At 38.0% G+C, this 20,645-nt stretch overlaps 1 protein-coding gene across 2 annotated transcripts in view; it reads left to right on the top strand.

Moving 5' to 3' along the window:
- The window catches only part of LOC144650593 (transforming growth factor-beta receptor-associated protein 1-like), a 28,956-nt gene extending 9,776 nt beyond the window's left edge, over window positions 1-19,180 (top strand). Inside the window, exons 12-31 of one of the 2 annotated variants that reach the window (XM_078510303.1) lie at window positions 2,088-2,136; window positions 4,327-4,419; window positions 5,819-5,914; window positions 7,092-7,196; window positions 7,957-8,038; window positions 8,919-8,974; window positions 9,671-9,712; window positions 9,834-9,956; window positions 10,140-10,210; window positions 10,924-10,992; window positions 11,299-11,371; window positions 12,728-12,865; window positions 13,955-14,055; window positions 14,550-14,664; window positions 15,234-15,323; window positions 15,844-15,911; window positions 16,011-16,083; window positions 16,659-16,793; window positions 17,359-17,414; window positions 17,636-19,180. In XM_078510303.1, coding sequence (XP_078366429.1) covers window positions 2,088-2,136; window positions 4,327-4,419; window positions 5,819-5,914; window positions 7,092-7,196; window positions 7,957-8,038; window positions 8,919-8,974; window positions 9,671-9,712; window positions 9,834-9,956; window positions 10,140-10,210; window positions 10,924-10,992; window positions 11,299-11,371; window positions 12,728-12,865; window positions 13,955-14,055; window positions 14,550-14,664; window positions 15,234-15,323; window positions 15,844-15,911; window positions 16,011-16,083; window positions 16,659-16,793; window positions 17,359-17,414; window positions 17,636-17,807 — 1,807 coding nt within the window. In that variant the 3' untranslated portion in view covers window positions 17,808-19,180. The remainder of the gene's footprint in view (window positions 1-2,087; window positions 2,137-4,326; window positions 4,420-5,818; window positions 5,915-7,091; window positions 7,197-7,956; window positions 8,039-8,918; window positions 8,975-9,670; window positions 9,713-9,833; window positions 9,957-10,139; window positions 10,211-10,923; window positions 10,993-11,298; window positions 11,372-12,727; window positions 12,866-13,954; window positions 14,056-14,549; window positions 14,665-15,233; window positions 15,324-15,843; window positions 15,912-16,010; window positions 16,084-16,658; window positions 16,794-17,358; window positions 17,415-17,635) is intronic. The other variant, XM_078510302.1, reaches the window with a different exon arrangement.
- The last annotated feature ends 1,465 nt before the right edge of the window (window positions 19,181-20,645 follow it).

The following is a 20,645-nucleotide window of genomic DNA, read 5'->3' as shown; positions in this document are numbered from 1 at the left end:
CGGTAAATTTTATTGATTTTTGTCTTCAAAGTGCACAAAATTGTAGGTTTTGGACTGCAATCCTTTAGAGTTTCTACTAAAACAATTAGACTACTCACCCTCGTTTTCTATGAGTGATAGTCAACTCGGCTGCGCCACGTTGACTATTCGCTCATAGAAAACGAGGGTGAGTAGTCTAATTGAAGGCCTAAGCGCAAGAAACGCACTTTGTGTTTTGGCCAAATTTAAAAAATGTCACAAACAACTCCAAATTTCGCATGCAAGTTCGTTTACGTGTGCTTAACATTGATCTGTATTCAAATTCGCTGAATCTAGCTTCGTTTTTTAGAAATTACGTATGCAAAGAACAAAGGCGTTTTGCAAAGCTTACGTTCTCCACCGTCAGCCAGCAGCATGAGTTTTTTGACACATCGCGTGTAAATCTTTCCTTCTAGCGTTATTTAACTGTCCGGGGAGGTTGAAAAACGTGTCAGAGCCATGATTTTAGTTCCTATCCACCATTTTGAGGATTCGCTTTAAGAAAGGACTGGACTGAACACATAGTGACGCGATGTCACCTGATAGGCGTCACGTGAGAGGAAAGAGAAAAAAAAAATCGCCGTTTGTTCCTGAAAATCATTTGAAGCCTTTGGTTAGTTTTAGCATAGTGCTGCTGCCAGGTGGTTGAAGGACATCATTAAGTCTATACCCGTAAGTTTACAGCATCGCTCGAAGAACTGAGTGATGTTTCTGCCTTTGTTTTGTACAACAGCGCTGTTTAGCGCTTCGGAAAAAACGTTGCACAAACCGAGGTAGTTTTGAGCCTGGCGGCGTAGAGAGTCTAAAACAAGAGGTTTCTTGCCGGGAACTTCGTCAACGCGAGTTTTGCGGATCCGCTTGGGTGCTGCCGCGACAAAGTGCCGAGAAGTGACCTGGTTTTAGACTTTAAAAATTCTTTATATTTCTATTATATTTCTTTATAAATTTCTTTATATTTTTTCATTAAATATTCATCAATGAATTTGTGCGACGAAAACCTATAATTTATCTTGTTTTCGCGGGATTTAGTGTGTGATGATGTAAGGAGTGGAGATAGAAGTGAGAGCAAGCCGGCGGCACTCAACTGAAAGCAAAACTAGTATGGAAACACGAGCAAACGTATTCATCAATAGTCTTTATTTCACTTTCACCTCGGCAAATTCAGTACAGCTAACGGTAACGGTAACAGAGTAGAAAAGTCTGCCCGAAAAAAAAAACTAGATAACTGCAAACAGACTGCAGAAAAAGCTAGCTGCAAGCAAACTGGCGCGAAAGCTACTGCATTAAAAGCGCGATCTATAAAGGTTGAGGCTGCTCTGATCCTAAACTTAACTTGCGGCTTAACTCCCTAATCCCTTGGGGTTAGTGTTAAACTTTTTTTTTTTTTTTTTTTTGCGTTAGGGCTAGGCTTTTGCGTTAGGGCTAAGTCTGTAACCCTAACCTGAAACTCTAATCCCGACCCTACGGCCTTGGGGTTACCTTTTGCGTTAGGGCTAGGACTGTAACCCTAAAAGTTTAGCTGACTTCATCGTCTTGAGAAACAAAAGGTTTGTAAAAGAAAAGTCAAAAGACGCCGCGCAAGCAAAAACCTTGTCTTTTTGCATGTGTTATTTTTCGAAAACGAAGGAAAGACCAGCAAAATTAAATACAGGGCAGTGTTGAGCACACGTAAACCAACTTGCGTGCGAAATTTGGAGTTGTTTGTGAGAATTTTCAATTTGGCCAAAACACAAAGTGCGTTTCTTGCGCTTACGCCTTCAACTGTTAAGTATATAGTGTCCAGAGGTGTTGTTGATCAGTGGTCAGGAGAACAGGGAACCTCCTACACATACATTCTTTTGGCTGGTCACATCTCGCAGTCCTCCCAATGAATAAGGAGGAGTGCATGACCTGCCGAACCAGCAAAATGTCTGTCAGTTTTAAGTATTGTATTAGCAAGTATTATATATTAGATAAGTACGCAAATGGTGCAAGTAGTCGTTGGTGTTGTAATTTTTCTTATTAGTATTCTTAGTTTAATTGTAAGGCAACCGTTAACAAATTAATGTGCTTCTCTGGCTTTTTTTAAGCATTATCGGGCAGGACCAAAAGTCACAGAAGCAGTCACTTGTGTTTAAGGTATGAGTTTGCTACCAAGAAATTTTATGAAGTGTCATAGTTTTGATGTCTCTTGTAAAGTTTGCATGTATACTAAGCTAGGGACCCCCACAAAAGTTGGCACCCTCCAAAAGTAGTGAAAGGAAAGAGCTGCTAAATCTGAAAGAAATGAGGGTCATTTAGAGCTGCAAATACAGTAGAACCCCGGTAACTCGAACTCGGATAACTCGAATAACTCCGCTAACTCGAACTAACTGCGATTTCCCTTGGATTTGACCCCCACTTTTCAGTCATTTTTACTCGGTTAACTCGAACTCGGATAACTCGAAAACCCCGCTAACTCGAACTAAATTTCGTTTCCCTTGAACAAAATTTGGGTCAAATTTACCCCGATAACTCGAATTCCGGCTCTTGCAACTTGGCACTGTTTCCCATTGATTAGAGCAACGAACAGATCACGTATTTTACAACCATTTTCTACTCTTATCATAAGAATGTATGGTCTTGTTAGAGTTTCTGACAAGTTAAGTTCAATTTGCACTGTTAGTACCGTATACTGAAGTGCTGAAAAGTCAGTTAACTATCAATTATTAACTTGGCAAATTAAATATGCAATCGACCCCGATAACTCGAAACCCCGGTAACTCGAACTGTTTTACGTTTCCCTTCAGAGTTCGAGTTACCGGGGTTCTGCTGTATTTTTTTTTTTACTTGAAAGGACATATGTCCTACAAAGACACCATCTTGGTTGCACAAAACAAAATTTTGGTCGGACATCACCAAAAACAAAAGGTTGAATTTTTTCCATTGTTGCTGTAAACTGATTTACGATCAAAACATTTTGTCCGGACGTCATGTCCGATCACACTTGGGATTTCGTTGGACATGAGCAAATTTTGGTCGGCCAATGTCCGATGACCGACTGTTATTTGCAGCCCTGTCATTACTTATGGAACTTAACAAAACTGTAATAATTTTTCATTGATTGCAAAACAGTCTTCACCCTCAAAGACTTTGTCTTAGAATATGAGGGACATGGATGCATAAAGCTGGTTCCCTTTGCTTTGTAGTTATGTTATTTTGTTTACTTATTAATTTACATTTAGTCTTTATTGTAATTATTATTTATTACTTATTTAATATATCCAGACACCTATTGGGAGAGATCACACAAAAAGCGATTGTCAATTTTTCGATTAAATTTAATTTCGTCGAAAAATTGAGAATCACTTTTTGTGTGAAATATCAACGTTTGGATTGAGTGTGTTTGTGCATTCTGATTTGTTATTGAAAGTTCTGTTATTCCCACATAACTACTTTCTGGTTTGATTTGTGCACTTAAGAAGCAATTATCTCAACACTGAGAGATTTTTTTATACAAATCAATGTTAGCATGATTAGCTTTGTTAAATATGTTATTTTGTAATTAATTTACATTTAGTAATTATTATAATTATATATATTATTATTATTTGTTATTTATTTGATATATATCCAGACACCTACTGGGGCGGTATTGGGAGAGATCACACAAAAAGCGATAATTTGTTAAAAAAAGCGAAAAATTAAAATTTTTCAATCAAATTAATTTTAATTTCATGGAAAAATTGACAATCACTTTTTGTGTGAAATATCTACATTTGAAGTGAGTGTTTTTCTGAATTCTGATTTGTTATTGAAAGTTCTGCGATTCCTACATATACTTACCTTCTGGTTTGTTTTGTGTACTTAAGAAGCAATTCCCACAACATTTAGTTACAGTTTAATTTATACAAATCAATGTTAGCATGATTACTGTAAATCCACAGGCAGACCAAGCGATGGCTTCGTTTATAATTTGCAACGGTCATAACTGTAAGCCAGATAACACTTACCTGATGTTGATTGTAAGTTATTGTCAGATTTGGTGAGGTTTCGGGACGATTAATTTCTTACTTGCAGCTCACGCCCCCTACCAATACCAGAGAAAGGGGTGACAGCGGCAAGTGAGAAATTAATCGTCCCAAAACCCCACCAAATCTGACAATAACACACAATCAACAATTAGGTAAGTGATCGTTATTTATCTGGCTTACAGTTTATTGTAATTTAGGAACAAAAGATCTCAAATTCAGCAATTTATGGAGTATTTTTTGTGATTGTTTGAGTCAAACCGAGAACGACTGTTGCAAATCAAATTATTTGTCTGATGTTGAAGTTCTGTTTTTGTAGGGTGGAAGAATTCTGCTGAATTACGACAATCAGGTGTTTGTTTGTTCACCAAGAGAGGTTTACTGTTTGGTGCAGCTTCCCTTTAAAAAACAGGTAGCTTTTCTTTTGATCACCTCTTGTGAACAAAAGCTGTTGAAAATAAGCAATTTCCTAACAAATGTTTAGTGTTTATTATGTTACTTCAGTTATCAATCACATGCGACCTTCAAAGTAAAAAGTCTAGACAAAAAAGTTGAGTTTTGGTGGATGTCAATCATCTCTGCCTTTTGCTGAAAATGCAAAAAGTTACAGTCCTTTCCAAACATAAGAATAAAAAAAAAAACCCCCCAAAATATATTGAACATACTGTGTTAGCATACACATCCTAGGTGACAAGAGGAACAAATCTGACGAGTCAGTCTTGAAGAATTTTTCAAAATCTTGTTGTACTTGTGATGTTCAGCATTTCAATAGTCGTTTGCATGCTTGAATGACCAGTAAATCTACACTCAAAATTATTTTAAAATTTTGTGCTTGTTTTATTTCTGGTTATGGAAAACAAAACAAAAAATATAGATTTTGTTTACTTAAACAACAAGTTTCGAACACAGAATCTTACATTTTCTTGAGATAAAGAGGTGATAAATGGTAAATGCTAGACTTTGCGTGACTGATATCTTTTCTGCGAGCCCAATTTAGCCTTGCAAAAGAAATCGAGGCTCTGAGAAGGCGTAAAAAAAATCGAGATGACAGGACCCCTGAAATTTGGCTAAAATTTTGCGAGACACGCTTTTTTCAAAAGACCATTCACCATCCCTAGATTAGATACAAAGGAGCATTTAAAGGAATGGCTCCAGAATAGGAAGCGAAGATGATTGACAGCATCCACTAAAAACTCAAATTTCTGTGTAGACATTTTGCTGTGAAGTTCATGTGTGATTGCTCACCACAGTAATCTATAGACAGTGCTGGTTAAATTGTGAGTTTCCTGATAGGTGTAGCTTGGCTGTTTTAAGAGCTTGGTTGATAGGACCGTGGCAACTTCTGTTGGAAATTCTGAAAGGAATGCCAAAAAGTTACTAAAACCATTGTTTTGTAGGTAACTCAAATTCATGTTAAAGCTGATTTCCAGTCCGTACTGCGCAGACTCGGGGTTTGTTTTCGTTTTTCTTTTGAATTCGTTGAAACGTTACACTTCGATGACAGCATACATGAAGTTTTTTAGTCCGCCATTACAGTTCGTTTTGTTCAAGAATTTCAGATGAGCTGAAACGTCGGTTTGAAATAGTGTCAAGGTTCTTCTACTCGTTATTATTTGTTCTGCAAGGATATCTGGCGTTAATAATGAAGAAAAAGGTAAGTTTGTTGCAGAATTTTTAGTTTTGCTTGTAAACATTCCTTCGTGTGAGGCTCACATAAACATTGCAGCCAAAATTGCGCAGTACGGACTGGAATTCATCTTTTATCAAAAATTGATTCAGATGTCAGTTATTACCACTTTTATATTTATTAGGTGCAAATGCTGTTAAATGAGAAAAGAGTGAGTGAAGCACTTCAGCTAGCTCATGTTGCTATGGAAACTATGACAGGCCCTCAGAGAGATGAGAAGGTAGTGTTTTACATGACTGCTTGTAGTTTGTAGTGTGAGATGCAGTGGCCTGATCTGGTTATAGTGTCTTGTACTCCAGATTAAGAGGCTCCAGATTCAGTTTCTAGGTACTGGTAGGGTCCTTGTTTTGTGTTCGCCCTCTGTGTTCGTGGGCAAAAAAAACTTAGTTGGAGAGCAAATAGTAAGAACAGTTTTTCTGGAAAATCCGTTTGGAAATTGTGGACTACATTTTGAGGTAGTCCTTTCATTCTGGTTGGTACGAACTGTTGGAAAATTCTATCAGTACCATTTATTTGTTCATTTCCCCCATAATCCAATCTCCCATCAAAGGAGCACGATAACCTAGAACTTAAGACGGAATCCACTAGGAAGTCGAGTAATATTTATTAAAGTTGGACAAAAATCAATTTCCAGAATAATTTAAATCCTATTGCGTTATTTCCTACCCTTAATAAAAGGTAAAGATGTAAGTTATTATCCGTGATAATACCAACAACAATTTCTTATCAGAGTCTGAGAAAATGAATTTCAAAGTTTACAAGGTATGGGCAAAATCTCACGTGTAGCCATTTTGTAAATTCGTCTTAAGCGATTCAGTGGAATTCAGCGGAACTTCAAAATGTGTTTTCGATGTGTGGTGTTGTTAGAAAAGATTTCTTTTAATAAGATATTTGAAACAGTAACAAAAAAGTTTGCAATAAGGTGGAAATTATTCTGGTACAACAATTTCTTATCAGAGTCTGAGAAAATGATATTTAAAGTTCACAAGCTATGGGCAAAAGCTTACATCTTTTAAGCGATTCAGTGGAATTCAGCGGAACTTCAAAATATGTTTTCGATGTGTGGTGTTGTTAGAAAAGATTTCTTTCGATAAGATATTTGAAGCAGTAACACAAAAGCTTGCAATCAGGTGTAAATAGTTTTGGTACATAATTTTGTCCAATAACTACTCGAAGTCCTGGCGGATTTCCTCTTAATTATTATAATGGTTAGCGCCAGCTCTTTCAGTCGGTTTGTTGATTTTGGAAAACACTGTATACCATTGTTCAGCAGTCATTCCAACTAGTCTATTCTGCCAATTGCAAAATGGTAAACACCCCTGATCTGAATGGACCTAAACTTGTAATTTCAATCAATATTAGTGTGTGACAGGAACTCACTTTGGGTTTTGTGTTAGCTTCTCAAAAGAACACAGCAACAAGCTGGATTCATCTACATGGCAGAGGGGTACTTCACAGAGGCTGGCAGTCTGATGAGAGAGGGAGGATTGGATCCCAGAGAGGTATCTACTGCACATTTTTTTTGTCATAGTTTATGTATTATATTATAGAGGAGGGGGGGGGGGGGGGATGGATGCTGGAATTTCATCACAGGATGCAAAGAAATTGTCATGAACTTTCCAGCTTGCCTTTTGGTCAAGCTGTAGCCAGCATGTACTACCTTATTATTACTTATTTTCTCGGGAACTTAATTTCGCGAAAATGGAACGGGCATATTTTGCGGGACTTAATTTTAGCGATTTGGCCAAAAATACATAATTTACATAAAAAGACAAAAAAAAAAACGTTTAAAAAAAGTCCCGCGACAATAAGTAACAATAAGGTAGTCGCAAGTCATTTTTACTTGCCCAAAAACAAGTCTCCTATTGAGCATGATGCTTATGTCTTCTGATGCTTCACTTGGGCATCGGGCAAGTGAAGGATTATGTCTACTAGCCCAACCACAAAATCCACTAGCCCCAGGCTAGTGGACCCTTACTTCTTTGCATGCTGTATCAGCTACATTTTCAGCTATTTACTCTGCTATCAGTCAAAATTTTAACCCCTTTTCTCAGCTATCAGTAATTTTGCAGATCTCAGGTCGTAGTTACCGGTAATCAGTTACAAAACGCATCAGTTCTCAGCTGACAGTTAAAATTTGGAACAATTATTCTCTGCCATCAGCTAAATCCCATCCAGACTCTTTGATTGGTGCCGAGAGCTTCTTAGTGATTTTTGTACAGTTAACAAGGGTTTTTATTCTTTTTTTTTCTTTTTTTTCAGTTGATAATTTTGTTCCCCCCACTGCTATCATCCAACTGGAAATATTTACCATCAAGAGAACTAGCTGAACTAAGTGGTCTTGGTAAGGAAAGCCCTTTCTCTTTTGATGTCTTATAATCATCAGTTCTTTTTCCTGTGTAAGATGAGGCAAAGTCCATCTTTGAGGCAAAGTCCATCTTTGCGCCTAGTAGTCCATGCGGCCAAAGGTTAAACTCTGGTTTTTGGCCAGTCCATCACAGAGCCCCCCCCCCCCCCCCCCCAACATTAAATTCACTGATACCCATTTATACACCTGGGTGGAGAGAGGCACTGTTAGTAAGAGTTTACGTGTCTTGCCCAAGAACACAACACGTACAATGGCCCAGGCCAGGGCTCGGTTTGAACCTAGACCGTGTGACCCTGAGTGCATCGCGCTACATCGACCTGTTGAAGTACCTGTGGAGTTAGGAGTTTTTCAGTTCTTCTTCACCTGGATGAAAAAATAACATGTTCCATTTTTAGAGTAAAAAACCCATCAAGGTTCTTGAGAGAGAAACGAAGAAAATTTGCATGACATTTGTGAATTTCAGGTCAAAAATGATTTCATACTACTGTAAATTGATTTATATTTTCTTTTGTTCCAGATTCATTACCATAAACCTTAAACAAAGAAAAAGTACAAATCAACACCACATCCATTTCACTTGTTTTCTCTTAGTCGTACCCCCCACCCCCCCCCCCCAACAAAAATGTTAGAGGTGTACTACACGAGGTCTAGTTTTATGGAGCAAATTTTTAACAAATACCTGTTTTCGCTTCATCCTGGCTTCATCCTTGTAGATTGTGTGATTAGGTTTTCCAGAATTGTTTTTATTTTTATTTTAGCCTTCAGGATTTGATTTTTAAACAGACATGTTTGATTTCAAGCAGTTAGGAATTCTTACTGTTTTTAAGCAACATAATTGTCTTGGTTTGTTTTGCAGTGAAAGGCAGCAAGCAGTTTTTAGCAGAAGCTAAGCAATTTCTAATGCAGTACCTGGTAAGTTAATACCTTGTACTGTGTTTTGTAACAAGTGGTTCATACCCGGTAGGGTACATGATATTTTTAACAATTATTCCACGAGCGCGCGTTGGATATGAGATGGTAGATAGCCAACGAGACGTGAAGCGCCAAGTTGGCTATAACGATCTCATATCCAACAAAGGCTAGTGGAATAATTGCTTTATTAAAAACGCCCAAAGAATTGCAATATTTGAGCTCCCCAGCTGTTTTCGTTGGCGCGTATCAGCTACCACATTTGTGGTCAATGGTATTTGAGCTCATATACCATTTCCTGTTAACCAAACAAAACTCAGGAATTGCAATATACCATTGCTTGTTTTTAATAATAAGTAATATATACAACACGAGAGAAAGTGTTTCTTCGGGATATCCAAACACCAAGAAGAAAGTTGAAAATATGACACGCAGCGGAGTATTTTTGACGAAATTTGAGGTGTTTGGAGAGCCTATGAAACACTGTCTCAATTGTTTGATATATCTTCTTAATCAAAACAAAAACTATGGAGTAAACGGAGAATATAAAAAAACGTAAAAAATCTATGCTAATCAGTAACCGAGTATCCAAACCTCCTTCACAGTTATGATTTTCTTTGTTTTAACTTGACGAATTGTGAATGAGTTTGACAAGTTTATTTATTTAACACTATTGTTTTATTTTCCTCGTGTTTTTAGGAGGAAACCAGACGATCTGCAGAAGACGCGTGTTACAAAGAGGTTTGATTCTGTTTTTAAATTTTGATTAAAAATTAATTTTAGCCTTCTCTGCCCTTTCAGTGAAGTTGTTCTGGCAATGTGTTCTCTTGCAGCTAACGATTTTTCTGCCTTTTTCTTCCAGGAGGTTGACACAGCTCTCGTTAAGTTATACACCGAAATTAATTCACCAAACTTACAAGATCTAGTGTCCAGTGAGAACTACTGTACTTTGGCTGATACCATTAGTTGGCTACAGAAATATGAGGTACAAGTCAGAAATATTTCTTACAAGAGGAAAATCGTTTTTTCCTATATATAACTTGTATCAGTTGATAGCTTGTACAAGAACTGGTTTTTTATTACCCAAATACCAAACTCGTTTAAATGTGTTATTTTGATTGCAAGACTGAAACAAAAACCCACAATCTCTCCTACTTTATCTTTCTAGAGATACCACGCATTGGCACTATTTTATTGTCATCATGAACAACCTGCTCAGGCGATGGGTGTATGGAAAAGGTATTGAGCAGTTTTCGCTTGAATTAAGTGTCAAAAGTAATTCCATTTGCTTTGTTTTGCGTCCAGTCAGAAGTAAAGCCAAAACCAATCGTGATTCTTTAGTGAACATTTTCCTGCGCTACATGCCGGCTATATCTATGACCAAGTTATGTTTTGATTGTTTCACTGTCCAGATTGTTGGAGTCCATAATCATTCAGGCCATAGAGATTACTTTGGTTTTGGTTTTGCGACACAATTGAAAACTGGGCTAATTGTGTTAAATTACAAGTCATGTCAGAATGTAATATAATATTAAAATGTAAAAAAACATAATGCTTGAGTCAGCTTAGAAAACTGTGAAACGGCGTGTAAGCAGCTTTTTGTGTTAGTTGCTGTTTGAACTTTACCTTCTTCAGATAACTTGCTAGTACAACAAGTAATAAGTTAGAGAATGAGGAACGAGTGGTAGTCCTAAAAAAAACATTTACTCTTCCTTTTAAAACGGTCAGGAGATGACGGGCGTATCAGAGAAGTTATACAGCTCTGGGTGGCACGGGAGAAGTGGTTGAATTTGGTGGTGAGAGACAGAGTTGAAAAATGATAAAAAAAAAAAAAAATAGTGGGGCGAGAGTATTAGAATTTTTCAGTTTGTAAAGACGGAGGATCAAGTGAAAGGGACTGCACTTATCAGACGTTGACGTAATTTTTATTCTAATTTGTTTTGTGATTTCAGAATTATACAGGAGGAGATTAAAGATCGCAACTTCCCGGGGATAGAATATGTTGTAAAGTTTCTTGCCGGGTAAGTATTCTATTCAGATCTTATGTGAAATATAAAACGAAAAATGAAATGATTGCGAAAAATTGTAGGACCGCGATCATTAAAATGAAGTTTAGGCAACTTGTATGAAAGTCATGATTAAAACCGGGCTCTGGGCCTCTTATCCACTTTATTTTTGACAGAAAACACCATGGATGAAATTTAGGGAACACCATTATACAGTTTCAGATAATACGTCCTGGGCTTATAAGCATAATGAACAGATGCTGATAGTAATTAACTGAATGTGTTTTGGAATCGGCTTTTGTTTTGTGTTGGTTTATCTAGCTCAGCAGATTCTGAACTTCTCTGGAATCATGTTCCATGGTTGCTGGAGAGGAATCAAGAAAAAGCTGTCAAGGTGAACTTAATAGTTCTTGGGCATTTGTGGAGGCTGCATGAATTTGGAATGTGCCTTGCTTTTTTAAATAATTCATTGTCTGAAGAGCAGCAGAGCAATAAATGATTTTGGGCTTCCGCAGGATTCAGAGGAACCACCGTTACAACACTAGTATGAATAGAGTATCTGAACAGGCACAGAAGGTCATGGACTTATCTTCTGTTAGAAGATCTCAGAACATCACATTATTTAATAACCTTTGCAAACTGTGCACTTGAAAAATAGCTCTTTTCTCGACCCTTAACCCCTGGGGTAGCCTGAATTTCAGACATCCCTCCTTGGTCGCCTACTCCCAGAAGAGACGTCTGAACACATTTGGCTCTAATGCCGTCCGGTGACGTCACTACACTTTGGTTTTAATTCATGCGGAAAAGTTTCTGTCGAGGCCATGAAATTGTGAAAGAAAAATCGCTTCAATAAAGTATTACAGGGCAACAAATTGTTTTAATAGTAAACTATTGAAGACTTGCGACAAATGAATGAGATTTTAATCGACTGCAGGCTATATTCTTTTACGGAACCGATTTAATCTGAACTGATTTGCTTTATCTCAGTTATCTAGCGATCAAAATATAATATGTGACGCAGCGGACAAATACAACACACTCGTGAGTACTTACATGAATCAATTTAGACGGTTACAGAGGCATCAAGAAACGGAATTCAATACAAAAATATCCTACTTGACCGTGGGAACTGAGTTCAGAAATCACTGGCTCATCGAGGCTGCAGGACATAAGCGTCGAGTGGCTTTGTTGACAAAACAAGAATACATGTACGTATAAATTTGGCAAAACACTGCATGTCGAAGCGACGAATGCCGCCAGCTTAAAACCTACCGGTTTCCATTACTATTCTTCATCCGTAGATAAACTAATAAAGTAATAAACTCAAGGTAAATGACTAGTAAATTCATTTCTGGGAAGGTGAAATCTTTCGAACTCTTTCCAAACGTTTTCAAATGACTATTCTCGCGCGGTAAAATTCAGTCATAATTTCACATAATTATGCAAATAATTTTTAAATCAACCAATCAAAATCACTACCCGGTTTTCGGGTAGTGACGTCACCGGACGGCATTAGAGCAAATGTGTTCAGACGTCTCTTCTGGGAGTAGGCGACCAAGGAGGGATGTCTGAAATTCAGGCTACCCCTGGGGTGGCTACTCAAAAAACTTTTGTACGGGAAGCTCCGCCCTGAGGTCCAACCCCTTTCCCTTTTATTTACCATCTTGACAGAAAAGGCACCACTTTCCCCATGGTGCCAGGTAACTATACGTTGTTGTTCAATAATTTTTGAGGTGACTTCTTGTGGTAGGTTTTCACTGACAGAACAACAGAGGAATCTCCAAACGATGAGAAAATGAAGCCAGATTTGATAGTAGAATACCTTCAGAGATTTCCCGTGGCTCTTCAGCGGTATCTTGAGTACCTTGTGTATGACAGAAATTTGGAGGTATGTTTTGCAACGTGTTTTGATAACTCTGTACGTACCAAGTGTGGTCCCTCAGTTTATTATAAGTTTCAGTCTGCAGGCTTTAAGGTTAAATGCATGTATTTATACCCGCTGTAGTCGGTATATAGTGTGATAGCTGTTTTTTTATCTTTATATTTTAACAAGCCAGGCTAAACCTGATATTCAGGGAAATAAATCGATTTCGTTTTTTATCATCGTTACAATGATGACAAAACGCCAGCTAAATGTTGTTAGTAGAAACTCAGCTGTGTTCTAATGGAAATCCGCGAATCTGATTGGTTTTCCCACTGATTTCTATTCGCCGATAGAAAACAGTCGCGCGCTCGCGTAGCTCTTTAAGCGGTAAATTTTCTTGATTTTTGTCTTCAAAGTGCACAATATTGTAGGTTTTGGACTGCAATCATTTAGAGTTTCTACTAAAACAATTAGACTACTCGCCCTCGTTTTCTATGAGCGATAGTCAACTCGGCTGCGCCTCGTTGACTATTTGCTCATAGAAAACTTGGGCTCGTAGTCTAATTGTTAATTAGTAGAAACTCAGCTGTGTTCTATTGGAAATCCGCGAATCTGATTGGTTCTCCCACTGTTTTCTATTCGCCGATAGAAAACAGTCGCGCACGCGTAGCTCATTAAGCGGTGAATTTTCTTGATTTTTGTCTTCAAAGTGCACAATATTGTAGGTTTTGGACTGCAATCCTTTAGAGTTTCTACTAAAACAATTAGACTACTCGCCCTCGTTTTCTATGAGCGATAGTCAACTCGGCTGCGCCTCGTTGCTCATAGAAAACTCGGACTCGTAGTCTAATTGTTAATTAGATTGTTGTATAACATTTGTTGATTCAACAATGTTCAAACGGGTAGCACCCAGATGTTAGGTGAATTTTTTTTTTGCCATTTTTTTTAAAATAATTATTTTGATTTCGATCAAACATTTCGTCCAACATTCAACAATGTTAATTAAAAGCGTTTAGTGGCTTGCTTTAAGTGTTGTTTTTCTGGTAGTGGGAAGATTTCTACTAAGCTACATGCCTTGTAATGGTTGACTTTATTTGTCCTTTCTTTCATCAGAAAGAAAAATATCACACTCATCTAGCACTTCTTTATCTCGAGGAAGTATTGAAAATGAGAAGAGATCCATCTTGCTCCCTTGACAATCTGAATAAACAAAGGTATGTTTGTCAATGACGACTATGCAAAGTTAACATGTCGGGTAGCAACTCTCGGAATGTATGTATGGCTAGCTACCCTTTGAGAGAACAAACAATATCCTGCCCCCAAAAACAACAGCGACTGCTGCACGAGAGGACCAATAGCTTGTGAGAGCTGCCTATAAGGTCATCCCCCACCAATGTGACCCTGGTCGAGTTTGTTGTTTGTTCTCGTCCCTGCCCTGAGGGTTTTTCTCCCCATTCTCCAATTTTCCTCCCTCCACAAACAGCAACACTACAAAACAGTGGATGAAAAGCCACTTTGTGAAAATGCCACTCCCATTTAGTTATTTATTTATTTATTTATTTATTTTATGTATATAAAAAAATGACCTAAAATTTTGTGACATGGGTTAATAAGTATGTTCTTTTGCTATTGACTGAATGAGCGGTGTTTAACTTTTTGAAGAAAAAGCAGATATCTAAACCTATCTTGTGGGTTTTCTTTATTGCAGAGCTAAACTTCGACACATGTTAGAGTGGTCCTCGTTATACCGTGTGACTCTGTTGTTGTCTAAGATAAATGATGATTCTAATTTAGACGCTGAGGCTGCAATTCTTTACGGAAAGGTTAGTACTGCTATGGTCTGCGTTGAAGAAAGCTATGCAACCACGGCACTTCTCCGAAGATAACCCTAATAGTAATTGGCAATTTGGCCTACAATTATTGAGCGGTTTTCACTTGAGTGTCGAAAGTAAATTGCGTTTGCTTTGGTTTTGCATTACTACGCTTAGTGATTGGCTTAAAAATTTCGCGTCACTTTCTCAGCCAATCAGGAGTAAAACCAAAACCAATCGTGACTCGTTCGCGCACGTTTTCCCGCGCTTCGTGCCTGCGACATGTATTTGCTTCGAGTTTTGATTGGTTGACTGGATTGTCTGTTCTTTGTGATTGGCCAGAGTAATTACTTTGGTTTTGGTTTTACGACACTCAATTGAAAACTGCTCTATTCCAACATTGTCTCCTGGACCAGTTTTTTGAAACAGAATTTCGGTAACTCACCACTATTTCGCTCTTTTTTATCTATTTCTTTTCCTGAGCTGATAGGCCCACTTGGGCAAATACACATCGTAAGTGTTTTAAAAGCTTTTAATGCATTCAAACATTTTTTAGAATAACATATTTTTTATAACTTCAGATGGAACAACACAGTAAAGCACTCAAGATCTTAGTTTACAAACTCGAGGATTTCACTGAAGCTGAAAGATTCTGCGAGCTGCACTCGAAGGTAAAACCCGACCTTTGGATGTACGGTTTTGTGTTTCTACACTCAGAGGGGCAGAGGCTAGTTTGCACATTCAATGTCGGTAACCCATTTTAAAAAGGCTCGGATTTTTTTTACCTTACATAAGCGATAAGGAGTATTTCTACACTCACCTGTATAGGGAGCTAGTCCATCGCAGGGTTACCCCCGGTTTTCAATTTATACACCTGGGCGGAGAGAGGCACTATGAAAGCTTAGTATTTTGCCTGAGAACGCAACGTATCGACTCTTGCCTGGGTTTAAACTCAGACTGCTCGATCTGGATTCCAGCACGCTAACAATTTGGCCACCGCAGCTTTACGGCTCATGATTTTTAGCTCATGATGGGCCTTTAATTGATTGTTACTCGAGCTCAGCTATTCAAAACTAAGCAACAACCATCCATATGCACTAGCCCTCAAGTAAACTCAGATCCTGGCGTAATAGCCTTCATTTTTTGTGTTTCTTCAAAGTTTCGTACTTAATATCATCTCTCACTTTGTAGGGTAAAGACAGAAACTTTCGAATGAAGCTCTTTCAAACTTTATTAGAAGTCTACCTATTACCTGATGAGTGAGTATACAGTGAGAACAACTTTCTGTGTCGATTGTTAAACTTAACTCTTTTTTTCAAATATTAGTTGACCAGGGCGTCTTGTTTTCGTTCTTGCAGAGACCGTGATCCGTTTATCGCACCAGCGGTTGCACTCTTAAATTCACACATGGGAGACTTTGACACAGCTGAGGTACTCTTGCACAGTCTTCTCACGGACAGTTTTTTTTCAATCAAGCTATACTGCCCCTTTCATACGAACTAAACCTGCGTGTTTAGTTGTCTTCTTCACAGCCATTTTCAGTGGAAGAAGATTGCGTGACAACCCAGATTGCGTGACGACCTCAGTAACAACAGTGAAAACGACGTTTCACTCAGAGACATTCTACAATTTCTGTTCTCAATTTCAGGCTGCAAAATGTAAAATAGTTTTTAACTTACGGTTAGCTTACAGTGCGACGCGCCTTCACGTGGCCACCCAACAAACCTTTTTACAAGTGTGCTCTCGTAATATCATTTTTTCTTTGACAAACACGCCTCGTTGCAAAGTTGAATACGATCAAATGGATACTTGTTACATCGTATTTATCAACAAAACGCAGTGAAAACGTAAAATATTACAAGATGACACTTGAGTTTGTTTGTTGTGTGGCCACGGTAAGGCGCGTCGCACTGTAAGGGTTAAAAAATAAGGTAGTCATGGGTTATTCTGTATTTTATATTGACAGACTCCCTTTAGTTATAAGGATATTTTTTTCTTATTACCAGGCGATGAAGCTGATTCCCGAGCAGTGGTCAATTGGTGTTATCTCACAGTTCCTCAGTGGCTCAGTTAGGTCAAGTCTTCACAAAAGTCGCAACACCAAGATTCTTCGAAGTTTAGCACGAGGAGAAAACCTCAAGGTAAGTCTTCACCGACCAACTGCGCACATATCAACTCTCATTTCCAAAAACAAAAGTGCTGAGAGAAATTTTCAGTTGAGTGTCGTAAAACCAAAACCGAAGTTAACTCTGGCCAATCACAAAGGATGCAGACAAGCTAGTGAACCAGTGAACCAATCAAAACTCAGAGCTCAAATACATATATGTAGCCGGTGCGAAGCACGGGTAAACTTGTGTGAGTGATCGAGTCATGGTTAGTTTTGGTTTTACTTCTGATTGGTTGAGAAGGTGGTGCGAGTTTTTTAAAACCAATCACTAAAGCGTAGTCATGCAAATCCAAAACGAACGAAGATTACTTTCAACACTCAAGTAAAAACTGCTCTAATGTTGAGTGTAATTAGAAAAAAGCATGCCTTGGTCAGTCTGGCTGCGAATGGGACTGATAAGCTGAGAGAGAGTAGAAACAAAACAGTCACAGGGCCTGACACAATGCTTACACACAAATGAGGGCAAATCAGAATGTGAGGCAAATACATGTAACTAAAAAATAATGTCTCCGGTTTTTAAAGTAGTGTTTTTCTTTCAGATGCGAAGTTCTCACATGGTATCTCACAAAACTCATCTTTTGGTAACAGAAGAAAGGTAAATAACCTTATTTCTAAACACCTATTAAGGCATCATTAAAAACTTAATAAGGTACACATTTGGAAAGTTGACATTTCCATCGTTCATCGGAGCAAGTAAAGGACTGTGCTATAGTGAACATAGATTATTGTTTAAAAAAGCCTGAAAATCTATCTCAGTGAGCACTAGTTTAACAAGTTTTTAACATCATTTGGTAACTTAATGATATGTTTCTATAGATTATGTCAAGCTTGCAGACGGCCGTTCAACGACCCTGCCGTGGCGCGTTACCCCAATGGCGTGACAACACACATACACTGTGCAAGAAATAAGACAGTTTGTCCCGTGACGGGTCACGTGTTCTCACCACTAGAACACAGAGACGAAGCTCCAAAGGAGGATGGAAATTGAGAGAGTGACTTTGTCACTGTTCTTCAAGCTTTCTCTCCCGGAATTCCCTTACATCTGTTAGCCACCGAACTGCCTACTGAGAATTATGTCTGAATGATGTACTGGTAGCGATTCTCGCTGGAAGGACGCAGAAAGGGGCAAGATAATTGGGAAATGGCGACTATGTTATCCCCAACTTTTCGGGCTGTTTTAACCCGTCTCTCTTTTTAAAAGCTTGTGGCTTTGCAGCCGCGGACTGTTAACCACTTGCTTAATGACAAGCTCTCGACTGTCTGAATATTTCTATGAAATGTTTAGAATTTTTAAACAAATTAATGTAAAAATATATTTTATGAATTTTCAAGACCATTTCGTACCTTGTACATGATTTAGCAAAATATCCTTTTCTAGGGTAGATGGTAACATGGCTTGTACTTTATAGTCATGTGATAGGAAGCTCGCTAGAAAGGATACTCCTAGTAAGATGGTATGTCGTATCTAACACTGGTCCTCTTTAACTAGCAATACAAGAACCAACACAAGAAGTAGAACAATTTTCTTCACGAGAGAAACAACATTGTTCGTTCTTTTTGTGCTTATGCCAGTAAGTTGAGGTGATTTCTAGCGAGGACAACAGAAAAAGAATCCCATTCTTTGTGCTCGTGTTAGTTTATACTTTTGCATAAGTCACAAGTGATAACTTAGCTCTAAATGATCAACAGTTTGTTCAATATCCCTGCCAAAACCCTCCTCCTGCCTCAGGGAGGTACTCGGGATTTCAAGTGATGGGGATGATTGAAGGATTTTTGGGGGGTTTGCAGTTTTCGATTCTGGGTTTTTTTAGAATACAAACAAACATGTTCCTAATGTTTTTCTTTGTGTTTAAAAGGGTCAGAAATTCGATTGGGATTTTTTGGGGTTAATTTTTGGTCTAGGGAATTTTTGGGTTTTGTTGAGAGCCCTATAGATTTTCCTTGTGTCTTGATTTTTGCCCCCATTCGATCATCCCCATCACTTGAAATCCAGAGTCCCCCGGCGCCCCCAGGCCTCCTGCCCACCAAAAACTGAACACGTCAAATAAGGACGAATTCCTTCAAATCTACCTACCTCCAGGGTATTCTGTTTAGCGTGGGCATTATTTTAAAACACTATTTTGTAAATAAAGAGGATTTTTACAAAAGATATATTTATAGCAATTAAAAGAGAGATGAAAATAATCATAAAGCGCTGCTAAAACTTGGAAGAAGAAATGATATCAAATAATTTGTGGATCTATTTCGTAGCTTCTACTGTTCATAATATTCTGTGACATTGAATTTCTTGTCAAAAAATCATCCAAAGGCTGCTTTCACTTATGAGAGCCAAGGGGGTGTTGGCAAAATTTCCAAGCCCTTAGGTCCTAATAAATGAAAAACCCCTAATTTACCTTAAGTTAAAAATTGATAATAAAAAGTGATAATAATGGAAAAAGGCCTTAAACATGATTTCTGTGAAAACATCATTCAAGTAGTACTATCAACAAAATGTTTTTTTTTTCGCCAAAACATTCTTTAAAAGATTTTCAGCAAAGTCGTAAAAATGTGATGATTATTTCTCAAATATTTTTTTTGGAAGCAATAGTCGTGGAGGGAGACTATCAGGCACTACAGCCCCGCAATGTTTTTTCTTTGTGTCTGATGTGATCGCCACCGCTTGAAAAACAAATAGAAAAGGAAAAGCTGTAAAACCATATTGGCATACTCAAAATTCAATGTGTAGAAAAATTAAATACAGGCGGAAAAGGTGTTTTGATCAGGACACTCTTGATCAAACTTAACAAATAGGCAGGACGTTTTGGTGTTTTTTCAACTTTTTTTGCTTGTTTACAAGCAAAAAGTAGGAGAATAGCGTTTACATAGGCTAAAATCTAAACCGGAAGGGATTGCATTCTTGTTAACTCTCAAGGGACTGTTTTAATTTCTCAAGGGAATACTTTCCGCTGTGGGTGATCAAAGCGCGTGACTTAAAAAGTGTCACTCTATAGTTGCGCTTCAGCACTTCCGTTCTTGAAGAAAAAACGTGACTTGTCAAATTTACAAACATTATATAAGAATCAAAAACGTGTAGCCCAAATCTTACGTCACATAACCAATTAAGAATGTAAGGGGTTCAGCGCTCGAAGACAGCGAAGTTTAAAACGATTAAGAACGCAATTTTATCTAGTACAAGTCTTTAGGCGCTAATATTAATTTAACCTGAAATCACATAGCGAAAACAAAGACCGCTTGGACATGTCCAAGCTATTTAAAACTACCACTACGTCAGACCCATGTCACGCGATCTCTCGCTTGTAGCTATAAATAATCATTCACCTATTTTCAGTTTGAATACTCTGCGCTCTGTTTGTGTGAAATATTTATTGTTGTGTTACTCAAGCGTTTGGCTCGGAGCGAGTACAAGTCGTACAATTTACCCGGAACGTGTTAAATATTGCAAAACAACGACTTATTTTCTGGATATCCCAATTTTTGTTTTGAGTTTACGGTATTTTGAGAATCGAAACGTTATCGAAACGTAAGTTGCAAGCTCAGCAAGAATGTGTCAAAGCACGGGATACAGGTCATCGCGCCAGGGGAATTACCAAAAGCTTGTCGGAAGACGCTAAACGGAGAAACACAATGGGATAGCCTTTATAGTCTACTCTTTATTTTGGCGTGATTTGGCTTTCTTTTAAATGAACTGGTTTGGGTTATTTTATTGAACATTCGGAACAAAATAAATATTCGCATGCGTAAGCAGGCATTTTTCCGGCTAGGCATGTGGTTTTGAAAAGCAAAAGATGACGTGGTAAAGGAAATTTCAAGTCACGTTCACTCCGTG

This window comes from Oculina patagonica, chromosome 4, assembly GCF_052425735.1.
Source record: "Oculina patagonica isolate OP01 chromosome 4, crgOcupat, whole genome shotgun sequence".
NCBI classification, from domain to species: domain Eukaryota; kingdom Metazoa; phylum Cnidaria; class Anthozoa; order Scleractinia; family Oculinidae; genus Oculina; species Oculina patagonica.
The sequence above is the reverse complement of the archived record's forward strand: the minus strand, read 5'-3'. Positions and strand labels throughout refer to the sequence as shown.